We start from the raw sequence: 12,107 nt of genomic DNA, 5'->3' as shown, positions 1-12,107 counted from the left end.
ACAAACAACTTAAATTATAACATTGCAAAAAATAATGACAATGATTGTTTACTTAAATAATTTTATAAAAAAAATCTACCTTAATAACATTTCATAGAAAGAAATAAATGATTAATAAAAACCAAATGACAAATTGGGATATTGACAATTCATAAAAAAAGTGATACTTGTAAAATAAAACAACACCGTTACAGTTAATACAAAATATTTGATATTTATTCGTAAACATACAGCTTAATATTGATTACAACAATAATTAAATATTAAGGATGGTGGAAAAATATTAGAATTATATTATTTAATATTTATCAGTTGATAATATTAGTTATTATCAATTATCTTTCATGTTTAGTTAAATGTGTTGTTGTATTTGTTTTTAATACTTGAAACTAACCAACCTTCCACTGTCCTTAATAAGAAAATTGGTCACACTTAATGCTTTAGACAATTAAAGTTGATAATTAATCAAAATCAAAAACACTTCTTACCTTATGCCTAATTTGAAGGTTTGCATGTAAAATTGTACATGCGAGATCACAGCTTCTAAAAAATCAACATAGATTAATAGCAGTTGTACAGGATTTATGTACAAAGTATCATAAATGAACATTATCAAACTTAGATTTTGTTTTTCTCGAGCAGATTAAGAATAAATAAAAAGCATTCATAATTTTTGTTTTGTATACCAACCTTTTAATTAATAAGATCATTTACACCACGGATATGCAGGCACACAACCGTCTTTCTACGGTAACAACATGCACACTGACACATATTTAGATGGGACGGTTTCTTGGAATCGCTGAAATTTTTCAAAATAACCATTATCTAATAATGAGAAAATAATTTTTTGCTAGTATACATTTTAGAAGACAACTGTTTAAATAATATGTTAAGAGGACGTCACACCTGCATGTGTTGTCTCCGTCTTACAAATGTACAACGTAGCAAAAACTGTTTTGCACAGGACAACTTAATTTTCTGTGTTTGTAGTAGTGGCTCCAAAATTTCTGAACATATAGAGATAAAAATGATTGGATAGTGTAATTAAAAAAACAAGCACGCTGTTGCACAGATAATGTTCTTCTTCACGAGTTGTGAAAATTTGGTAGTTCTACAACAAATATAGTGCGAAAAAAGTTGTCCTGCGCAAAGCAGTTTTTGCTATGTTGTACATTTGTAAGACGGAGACAACACATGCAGGTGTGACGTCCTCTTAATATCTTATTTATCAACACTGATAAGATAAATTAAACAATAGTCTCCCAAAATTGTGTATTTTAAATTTTAAAAATATTCACTAGATAAATCTTAAAAACATGACCAATTTTCTGAGTTTAAATATATTATCTTATACTTATTGACTAAATAAAAACTGAATTGTTAATAACTATTTTACAAATAAATGGTTTTCTAAAATTCAAGTGTATTTAATTAAAGCAATTCAAATTGTTAAAAAAAAAAATAGATAATATAACTACACCTATACCATTTATAGACAGAAACAAGAAAGGCATATGCAACATACAAATTAAAAATTAAGAATTACTGAATTATATCAAGGCAAAAAATAACGAACTAAAATCATAATAAATAGGGTCAAAAACCTACAGAAATAATTTTTATATCAATGATAGGTACATCAAAATAAAAAACACTTGAATCAAATATTTAAAATAAACATTGTAGGATGAATATTTTTTTAAATTAAATAATTAAATAAAATGCTTTTAAGCAAATTAATTTAAACTACAATTTAACAGTACAGAAATATTATTTTCAGTTATATTTTGAATAACAAAATTTCAAATTTAAGAATCATGAGGATTATCGTAAAATCGGGTTGAGCATTCATCGCAAAACTCAACAGATATTCTTCTATTAGATACATGTAAGCATACACCTACCTCAGCTCTATCACGGCCCATACTTTCGTGGAATGCCCAGCCATTATTTTCTCGAGACGCAGTTGAAGGTTGCGCCATGCGTTCGAGTTCACTATCTTCTATGAAATCAAAATAACCATCAAACAGACTGTAGTTCGAGGTAATAGGAAAGTGGTCGGTACTTGGGCGAGAGTTTAACTCATTTAAAGTCTTGTTGATATTACTACTTTGTGGGATGATACTCCCCCAGCGTATGCTGCGCAACACATTGCCGAGTTGTTGGCTGTTGGCTATCATGCTGCGCAAATAGGCCACCTGTCGGCTGCTGCTCTCACATCTTCTCTCGCCTTCCTTCAACTGATGTCTCATGTTCCTCATATCAGTTTTGAGTTGCAACATCTTTCTCTCCAGGTTCTTGACGTACTGTTTCTGTTTCATGCGGTTTATGCGAGCGGCCACAGCGTTCTTACTGTTGCTGGTCGGCAAACGGCGTGGACGGCTTCTGTTGCCACGCTGCTTGTGATCGGAATCCGAATCAGAGAACTCGCACTTGTCGCTAGACGATGAGCATGATAGTGACATGATGTATCACTCACCCGTGCCCAGTCGCTTAATAATAAGTAATAACGGACAGTTGTGTGGATGTGCTTTCAGAAGATTATCGTCAATGGCATTTCGTATATTAATTTGAAGTGTTCTTACAGCAGCTGTCGGGTCGATTTCGAAACGATCGTAGACCGTAGAAGTAATGGAGACTAGAAAAACGCAATCGATAATAAACGGCAGTGGCTGAGCAGTGAGCGGCACGTCGTGGTGTAACGTAATAAAACCGACGTATAAACAATTTAACAATTAAAGTACCCCGAATAATAAATTCCAAATGGTCAAACACAAAATTATCAAAATATACCTAATGAATAATATTTTCACTAACGTAGTAACGCACTAAAGCGTACCAATAAGTAATAACAGTGATAACAGCATGACGGAAACAAGCTTGCCGAGAAGTTTTATTAAATGGTATCACCAGTCACCAGAGTTGTAGAATGAGGTCATGAGGTATTAAATATTATACGTATTCACTATTTAGTGGATTGTTTGTCTATCTCAATTCTCAATGTAAGCCAGCTGCAAATGTTTGGGAGAAAATATAGAATAAATGCTCCTATTTTTGACATCAACAGCTGTCAGCTATTCTGATAAAAAATGAATCTAGTTGGGACTTTTGAGAGATCAAAATTGAAAATTCCTAGTAGTTTTTGGTTGATTTAAAAAAACAAACAAAAGTAGTAATTATTACGCAAAACCAATTTTTAAAAACATCGATTTAATTTTTTTAAATTTTTTTGGTATAACTCTAAAACTAATAATTGTAAACACTAAATTTTTATCAAATATTTATATTATCATTATGATTATTATATTAATTATTAAGTATTATATTAAATTTCAAACTATTCTGACTATTTTTGAGCCATGCAAAATGTTTAAAATGTTGATAATTTTATTACGGTTGGATATTTATAAATGTTTTTCCTTTCATAGTTAACATTAGACATTTTTATAAAATATTCTCCAAATTTTCTAAATTTAACAACAAAAAAAGTTTAGCGAAAAGTTACTCTGGCCATGAAATATTTTTATTAATTTTTTTTTTATTATTTAGTTTATATCAAATCGTGAATGTAAATACTAAATAGTCATCATGAAATTTATATGACAACGTAAATTTCTCTGAATCGTTCTCTACCGAAGTACAGCTTTAGTTAGTCTTTTAATCTATTCAATATTTTGTCAGGATTATTAAAACTTTATTTCTTATAGTTAAAGTTGATAGTAAATTCTCTTATTAATTATATAAGGTTAACGGACAGGTTTTGGTCTGGACGGGGCTTCAAGTAGTTGACTTTTGCGTCTTAGATTCAAGTATTTAATATACATTGCTTTTTTTTTTAATTAGATATTATTAGTAAATAAAAATAATATGTTAAACTTGATATTCGATATTGCAAATTCTGATAAAGTATTTAAGTCAACAATATAAATAACACTGTATAATTTCTGGATTTTAAATACTTTGATAAACCTTTGCTCGTTAAACTTTAATAGGTACTAGATGGTACTATAGTAGGTACTAATAAAATAATATAATAATCCTGAAATCTATTAATTGTTATGTTTCCACGGTTATAAAATACTATTATTTTATATCTGTGTATTTAACAATTTGTTTCTATGATATTCGGAAAAAAAGGCCCTGTACCAACTAAATACCTACATAACACTTTTTTATTAAAGTATACATTTCATCATTTTTAATTTTTAAACAATACATTATTATTTATCCATAGCAGTAAAGTCATAAATCTATAATCATATATGTGATATATAATTTGTATATACTTTTATATCATAATAATATTTAATAAAATAATAAACCCAATATTTTAAACTATTTAAATATAAACAATAAACATACATTTTAAATAGAAGAGATTAAAGTATATAGTAATAAAAGTAATTGACATTTGACTTTATCTTTTATTTGATTAAAAAAAATGAAAATGGAAGTTGCTGCAGACCAAACAAAATTGGTGTTAAGTAATGTAGGAGATTATGGAAGTACAAAACTTGGTGCAAAACAAAGCCGTTGAAAGCCGCTTGAAAAACTTATGCATACAAATTAAAAATAATGATATAAGTATATTCGATTTTCTAATGGCAGTTAGTCACAACATTAGTAATTAATGCTACTAAATCATTTTTAAATTTTTTTAACTTTAAACATTTTTTTAATTATGTACAAATGGCAGAAGACTATTATTGTAGATTGCAACTATACTTGTATATTTTATAATAAGAGTAATGCATGTTAAGGAATGTTATTTATGGAATGATTTTTAACTGTGATATAATTAGTTATTGTTTAATGTCATATACTAATATAATTTTTTTTTAAATAACTACCTTTTAATCAAATAAATATACCACCTAATACCTATAATAAATTATATGTATTATAATATAATAAAATAATTTAATAATTAATAAAATAAATGTAATGATTATATTATGATTGTATTGTATGTAATCATTGTAATTATGCAAATCAAAAAAAAAAGAATCATGTATTTAGTACGGGGCTTTTTTTTCCTAGATTCATTTATATTTTAAACCGTGACCTTATTCTTTTTTTGCTCTGGGAGAGAGGTTAATTTTCTATAACTCTATGAATTTTTTTTATTAACTGCCTAAACACAAAGTAATAACTAATAACTAATAAGTAACATTATTATTTATTACTCTATAGTCTTTAACATAATTATAAGTTTTAATGTTTTATACATTTTTAGTTTATTATTTCGTTTAATATAATATGTTTAGCCACAAATCACAGTTATTTTGTGTTTGTTATGCGTCGGCACTGTGTAAACATCGGTCGAATGTAAACAGACGTAATCATCGTGCTGGACGTGCTGGTAACTGCTATGGCCTTGTTGCTTATTGTTCGTGTATCCTGTGACTTGTGCTAGCCGCTAGGGACCAAGGAGTTAGGAGTAGTGACTATTAAATAGTGGTATTGTCGAAAACCGATTTATTTTTGTTGACCGAGTATTAATTATTATCCAGTGACTAATGTCTTACAATAAGTGTACAATTTTTAATTTAATAGTTCTGTAATATTCGTATCCAATATCTATATTCAATTTAAAGACCAAGTCATGTCTACCTTTAGCAAAGGTGAGTTCTCGCTATGCGACTACGCTTATTTCAATGCGTAAAGTATATTAATTTATAAATCTAAAATGACATCGTAATCAATTGTGTTACGTCTGTCAAAAATGTTAGAAAACTTATAGGTAGCAAAACGACTTTCAGTTACCAATATCTTTTTAAATAATTATTATTTATTATAGTTCCAAGTTTACGATAGATCATTTCCAAAAATTACTCAACTAGGTCTAATTCTATTTAATTTCATTTTGTTTAAAAATTGAGTAAAAGCATAGGTAGGTATCTACACTATGTTATAATAACAAATAACCTAACCTATTTGATATTTTGGTTAACTCAATTATCTCATTGTGACTACCACAAGTTAACACATTATATCATTTTAAGATAGTTTTGTAATCTCTAGCTCAGGTATTGTTTTTCCCCACTGTTTTAAACTCTAATTCGATTAATATGAGGTTATAATTACAACAAATATTTTTCAAATGCTTTGGCTTGTTGTTTAGCTATTTGAGAGATATATTTTTGACAAAATAAGTTAAATATTTGTATTATATTTGCCCATCCCTTGCTACTCATAAAACAATTGCCCCAAGTTGTGTCACTTCATAACTGTATAATACGTCTATTGGTATTACTTCTAGTCTGATTTCCATGAAAAATGAATCCTGATAAAACTCTGAGGAAAATTCTAAAAACTATTATATCTTACAATCCAACCGATCATTATTTGGAGTAATCATTAATATTTCAAAAAATAAATTTAAATAGAATAATTTTATTATACTTCTATTTAATATTACTTCTATATAATTTTTATTACGTGAAACATCGTCATCCAATTTCAATGTTTGAAAATGGTATTTTTTTCAAAACAGAAATGATACAACTCTAAATTTATTTCATTATAATATAGATACAATTGTTTATTTCACAGTTACAAAATTAATGTATGTATCTACTTAAATATATTTTTAGACACTTAATAATTTTTATTTGGTTATATTTATTATTAAATGTGCAATTGATTAAAGTTCAGATTATATCTATTCATTTTTTAAAAATTGTATTTATCATTTTTAGATTGGTGGATAAAGTTTTTCTTAGATGCTGGTATTCCTTCATTTGCATCATCAAAATATGCCACTATTTTCTATGAAAATAGAATTCAGTCTAATATGTTAATGGATTTAGACAAAGATATTCTCAAGGAAATGGGTATAACAGTTGTTGGTGATATAATTGCAATCCTTAAACATGCAAAAGATGTATATAGAGAGGTAACTATCATTTTTTGATTGTTATTTGTAATGTGAAGAAATAATTAATTGTATATATTTATTTAAAGGGATCCTATGATAGTTATAATTCTAATGTAGTGGAAAGTTTAATAACTAAGAAAAATGAAGTCAACGAAACATTACCTCAAAAAAAAAAAATAGGTTGGTTTATTTTTTTAGTAAAATAAAACACTTTTAAAAATGTCTCAACCTTATTAATTATCTTATTTATTATTTTCCTAGTTACCAATAAAGTAAAAAAAATAGTTACTAAGAAGGTAAAAGTCTCTAGTGAAAGTGAAGAGGACGAAGAAGCACTTTTGAAAATAGTGAAGAAAAAGATTCCTTCACAATTATCAAACAATTCAATTAAAGTTGTCAATAGAAAAGTAGTTCCTAAGGCTAAAACTACAATAAAAGTTAAACCAGTTATTGTAGAAAGTGATGATGACTCCCCTCCACCATCTGAATTGAAAACTAAGAGCTCGGTTTTTGATCGTTTGGGTGTAGGTGATGTAAGCAGCACAACTCCTAACTTCGATAGTAATAATTCACCTACAGATACAAGAAAAGTAACTGATTTCGTTATAAAATTATATTTCAAACTAAATAACAATTTAATATGTTCTAACAGTCATCTGTGTTTAAACGTCTTGGAATCAAACAAGCCGGCGAACCTGCTGCTAATGCGACATTCAAACGTACAATTAAAGGATCAAGTGATGTATATTATGGACCAAGTATTCCAACTGAAGAAACTAGTGCTTTCTCAAAAAGAATAAAACTAGAAGAAACAAGTATGAATTAGTTATTTATTAAGACAGTTTTTTTAAGAAATTATTGTAAACAATAATGTCTACAATCTCTTTAAGTTAGAAAATGTAGCCTGTAGTAACTAATTTTTGTCAGACCTCAGTCTGGTAACACCTGTTTATCATCCCCACCCAGTCAATTACCTGTATACCTGCCTTGTTGTATTACCATGCCTCTACTCATAAGTTGATTTCTGGCCATGCTTTTTTAATTTGAACAGAGTATACTTGTATTTTTTACTTTCTTGATTTTTAATCAAGTAAATATGGTAATTGAAATAAGAAAGTCTGAATTTTCAATTCTTCCAGAATTTTTTTTAAATAGGAAAATAAATAAAAAGTGAACTTAGTAATAAAGAGTATGTGGATAATTAAGCTAGCTTTAATATAAAATATTAGTGAGGGGGATCTGATATCACACCCGATTTGTATAACAATTTGAATCCACAAAAACGTCGGAGTAAATAGTCCCAACATTTCTATTTTTTAACTTTTCTCTTAAATTATGATAACTAGAAAGTTGGTTGATAATTCATTAAAAAGGAATTGTCAAGTTAAAACAAAATATGAAATTAAAAATGTTAAAAAAAAATTATTTAATTATTTACAGTAAAGAAAAGAGTTATTTTTTGCTGGATTTTCATTTAGCGGAGTAGATTTCCAAAACTGTAGAATGAATTTTGTTGTTTAGGGTCTTGCTAGTTTCATATTGGTCAGAAAAAGTGCAGTGAAGATTTTCAGAACTTTATCTTCAATTGTTAATTCACTACAAAGCTTTAAAGCTGAAAAACTTCAAAAAACACCCAATAAAATGTGGTTCAATTTTTTTTTAAAGCTGTTCTGAATTAACTTTTGAAGATAAAGTTCTGAAAATTTTCACTGCATTTTTCCTAGCCAATTGAAACTAGCAAGACCTTAAATAATATACATACATGTTACATACAGCTAATACATTTCTCAAAATTAAAATCAAGAAAGTTAACATGCTGGTCTCTGACTTGGCGAGTGTTTTTAAACATTATTTGTCATTACTGAAATTTTAGCTAAATGCTTAAATCTTGGGTTCTCCATGACATGTCTAACTGTGTCCATAGCTAGAACAGTATAAAGGTTCATGTTTAAACATGACTATGCATTATTTTGGAATGTTGAAAGTGTTAATATACATTTTTGTTTATAATACACTTATATTAAAAACACAGATTTGAATACATTTTTAGTGTGTGCACTTGTATTTTAATATCTGTTTATAACCATGCACCATAACTTATACTTATCAAATATTTAGTTTTGTAAATTTTTTCATTATAAACTTAGAGAACCATTGTATTAGATACTAAGTGCAATTTTGAGTTTTACTTACGATCATTATAATTGTATGTATGACTGTATGAGATTAATGGGTTATAAAGGAAAATTCACAAGTAATCATTTCTCCTAGCACATTTGTAATTTTATTTGTGGCATTCTTTTGCCTGTCTTTCATTACAAATTATTGCAAAAAAATTGTTGAATCTTCAACATTGAGGGAGGGGACTGTTAGCAAATTGAATTTAGGTAGTTGTTATTTAGGATATCAAAAGTAGACAATTTCCAACACTTCAAAAGATCAGAAATGGCCAAAAAAAATATTGATATTTATTCGCTGCCTGCTTAAAAAAAAATAATATATTTATACTAATTTTTAGTTATTAATGCAATAATGCTATCACCTATTCACGCCATTTTTTGGTACTATTTGATAATAATATAATACTCATAAAAATTAATATAAAGTCAATGACCAATAAATTGTAACCATTGTTTTAAAAGTTTATTTTTATGATGCAGATTTAAATGAAATGTAAATATTAATGTTCTTAGATGAAATAATTGTTTTGCTATTTTTTAGATCACTGTTTAGTATAAATATTTAGTATTAATGCTTATGATTATTTTAATTTTAATATTTCATATAAATTAACTAAAATAGTAAAATGTATACTGATTTTTAGGTTTTAACTCTTCAAAGTCTGTATTTGAACGTATTGGTGCATCGTGTGACCGTGAAAAAAGTAGTCCAGGACTTGTTTCCAAAAGTGGTAAGTTCAATTTTCTTTTATCAACATAATTCATTAGTACCCTCGCCCAAAATCTAGAGAAGCAAATGGTAATAACAATGTGTAGCACAATTTGTGCTTCTACAGCCTTTTAAAATAGGTATCGACTTCTACATCACTAACAATTATAAAAATGTATGATATAAATCTATATTATTTTGGTAATATTAATGGAAACTAAGTTTCAAAGCAGTCACAACACTATTTTCAACTGATTAAAAGAAAAAATGTTCATTTTATACCAAAATTATGATTGTAGTATAAGCTATTGATTAATAATTACCAATCAAATTTAAATATCATCCCTTCATGGGTCTTTAGGTCAAAATATTTTGCCATCAAAGATCCACTCATATCAAATACATATATATAGATATCTAAATATAATCCATGAGACCATAAGTGGAATAAATACATTTAACACATAAAATAATGGTACAAAATAAATAATTGTTATTATTTTATTTTTTAGCTCTTATAAGAAATGCTAACTCAGGTGGAAGACCAATTTATGTTAATCCGAAGGTAAATTCATAATGTTTATTCAATTACATACATATTTCACTGTCTTAAAAGTCAAAAGAAACAACTCTTTTTTTATCTAAAATGTAAGATGTATGCATTTATTTTAGATGTTAATATATTGAAATGTATTAAGAGTTTACTATATCAGAAATAAATAAATGTTACAAATTGTGTACTATTTTTGTATAATTAATTTTAAAATACTGGTAAAGTCAGAATTTGTCAGTTATTAATAAAAATATTTTTCTCGCTCTATTCATAATATCTATGTTTATTTTTATATGTTTTCCTTGATTATTACCCTACTATCCTTCACATACACTTACCACTGTCTATTGCTTTTTTTTCAACCAATCATTTCATGCATCATTAACTTTTTACTAAGCTCTTCAATCATATTGTCGGTTTTTCAACTTTCGTTTGTCATATACATAATATCTTTTAAGTGAATTATTTAAAATATTTGAGATGGTTGATACAAATATTATTTTATTTAATAAAACTTTTTTTACACTCAATTCCATAAATAATGAAATTGTATTAAATATTACTTATAAAAAATTATTTATGGTGATTACAATTCTGTGTATTATGGTCAATATTCTGAATTGAATACCTATTTTCATGTTTGATTTATCCTTATGCATAACTTTAAAAAATAATTTAATGGACAAATTCTGACCAAACTATAAAACTCTATAGAGCTCTTTAAAAATAAGAACATAATATTTAAATAAATACATTAATTTTTGATCGAATTTTTAAATAAAACTAAATTTGATATTACTATTATTTTTCAGGTATTAAATGTTAAAAAGTTGAGTCTGTTAAACCATTCACACTTTAGAAGTTCAGATTTAGAATGATGCATACATATATAATTTGAAGACTTATATTTCGACTCTTAACAATATATATTTACATATAATTTTTTTTTCATCAACTTTAACAAATACACAATTTTTAGTTTTCATTTAACTAATATTGGTTTGTTTTATTTTTAATCTTATACTGAATTAAGATACGGATTTATTATTATCATTTCTATTAGTTAAATTAAGCATACAACAATTAGGTATAAATTATATTTTTTTATTTTCCCAATAAATTAGATTGCCTTATGAGTATTTTTTAGAGTGATCTTAAATATTTGAATAATGTCAACCAACTGGATTATTGTAATAATTACTTATAGTATGAAACTAACTGATTTTTTTTAACTATTTGAAGTCCACGAATTTATTTATCTTTCCTGATTAAAATTTGTTTAGTAATATTGTTAATTTTATATTCAAATAATTTAGGGCCTGTTTTCACAATATAACTTAATATATTAATTTGAAATATAATTTTTGTCAGTGTATTTTATTTTGTTGTTTTTTATATTGTTAATATTATATAACTTATTATGCAAAATAAATGTTCAATAACTGATACAAAGGCAGAATTTGTCTATTAAAACTAAAGGCCAAGCATTTAATTTAATGTAATTATTTTAATTACTATAATATTAATAATTATGTGATGTAATTGCTATGGAACTATTTCTGAAAGCATTATTTTATTCTCATTGCAGGAATATTTTTCAGATATTGTTATTTAGTTTAGAATTCAATGTTGATTTCAATAATTTCTGTATTCAATCTTATCCTATTTCTAATCAATTTTCAACTCAAATCTTAAATTAAAATTTCCTCATATGCTGCATACTATCATATTGGCATGTCTGAAAGCAGACTTATTTAATATATTTTTGTTTGATTTAATCAT

General features: G+C 26.4%; 2 protein-coding genes across 5 annotated transcripts; one reads left to right on the top strand and one right to left on the bottom strand.

Moving 5' to 3' along the window:
* Positions 1-193: 193 nt before the first annotated feature.
* Positions 194-2,941, bottom strand: LOC111041798 (CREB/ATF bZIP transcription factor-like). Of its 3 annotated transcripts, XR_002605366.1 has the most exons (4): positions 1,908-2,939; positions 691-802; positions 489-543; positions 194-409 (listed from the first exon to the last, which is right to left on the bottom strand). XR_002605366.1 is itself a non-coding variant. In XM_022326212.1 (2 exons), the coding sequence occupies exons 1-2, from the start codon at positions 2,466-2,468 to the stop codon at positions 746-748; spliced, it is 618 nt and encodes a 205-aa protein (XP_022181904.1). In that variant the 5' UTR covers positions 2,469-2,941; the 3' UTR covers positions 194-745. The 3 variants fall into 3 exon arrangements, 1 of the variants encoding a protein (XP_022181904.1); XR_002605365.1 differs by having other exon boundaries at positions 194-543; XM_022326212.1 differs by having other exon boundaries at positions 194-802; positions 1,908-2,941.
* A 2,400-nt stretch (positions 2,942-5,341) lies between these two features.
* On the top strand, positions 5,342-11,578 carry LOC111041800 (uncharacterized protein C19orf47). 2 transcript variants are annotated; one of them, XR_002605367.1, is made up of 8 exons: positions 5,342-5,627; positions 6,705-6,901; positions 6,970-7,063; positions 7,145-7,473; positions 7,536-7,698; positions 9,708-9,794; positions 10,285-10,420; positions 11,138-11,239. XR_002605367.1 is itself a non-coding variant. In XM_022326213.1 (8 exons), exons 1-8 carry the CDS (start codon positions 5,609-5,611, stop codon positions 11,201-11,203), a joined length of 1,008 nt encoding a protein of 335 aa, XP_022181905.1. In that variant the 5' UTR covers positions 5,342-5,608; the 3' UTR covers positions 11,204-11,578. The 2 variants fall into 2 exon arrangements, 1 of the variants encoding a protein (XP_022181905.1); XM_022326213.1 differs by having other exon boundaries at positions 10,285-10,337; positions 11,138-11,578.
* Positions 11,579-12,107: the final 529 nt, after the last annotated feature.

The sequence above is a fragment of the Myzus persicae genome, unplaced genomic scaffold, assembly GCF_001856785.1.
Source record: "Myzus persicae strain clone G006 unplaced genomic scaffold, MPER_G0061.0, whole genome shotgun sequence".
Classification (NCBI taxonomy): domain Eukaryota; kingdom Metazoa; phylum Arthropoda; class Insecta; order Hemiptera; family Aphididae; genus Myzus; species Myzus persicae.
Note: the sequence above shows the minus strand (reverse complement) of the source record. Positions and strands in the feature narration are given on the sequence as shown.

Excerpts from the sequence above, each read along its gene's own strand:
- LOC111041798 (XM_022326212.1), bottom strand. The coding sequence starts at position 2,468 with ATGTCACTATCATGCTCATCGTCTAGCGACAAGTGCGAGTTCTCTGAT. Across the intron at positions 803-1,907 it reads TGGGCCGTGATAGAGCTGAG|CGATTCCAAGAAACCGTCCC; the intron begins GTAGGTGTATGC and ends GAAAAATTTCAG.
- LOC111041800 (XM_022326213.1), top strand. Across the intron at positions 6,902-6,969 it reads CAAAAGATGTATATAGAGAG|GGATCCTATGATAGTTATAA; the intron begins GTAACTATCATT and ends ATTTATTTAAAG. Across the intron at positions 7,064-7,144 it reads ACCTCAAAAAAAAAAAATAG|TTACCAATAAAGTAAAAAAA; the intron begins GTTGGTTTATTT and ends TTATTTTCCTAG.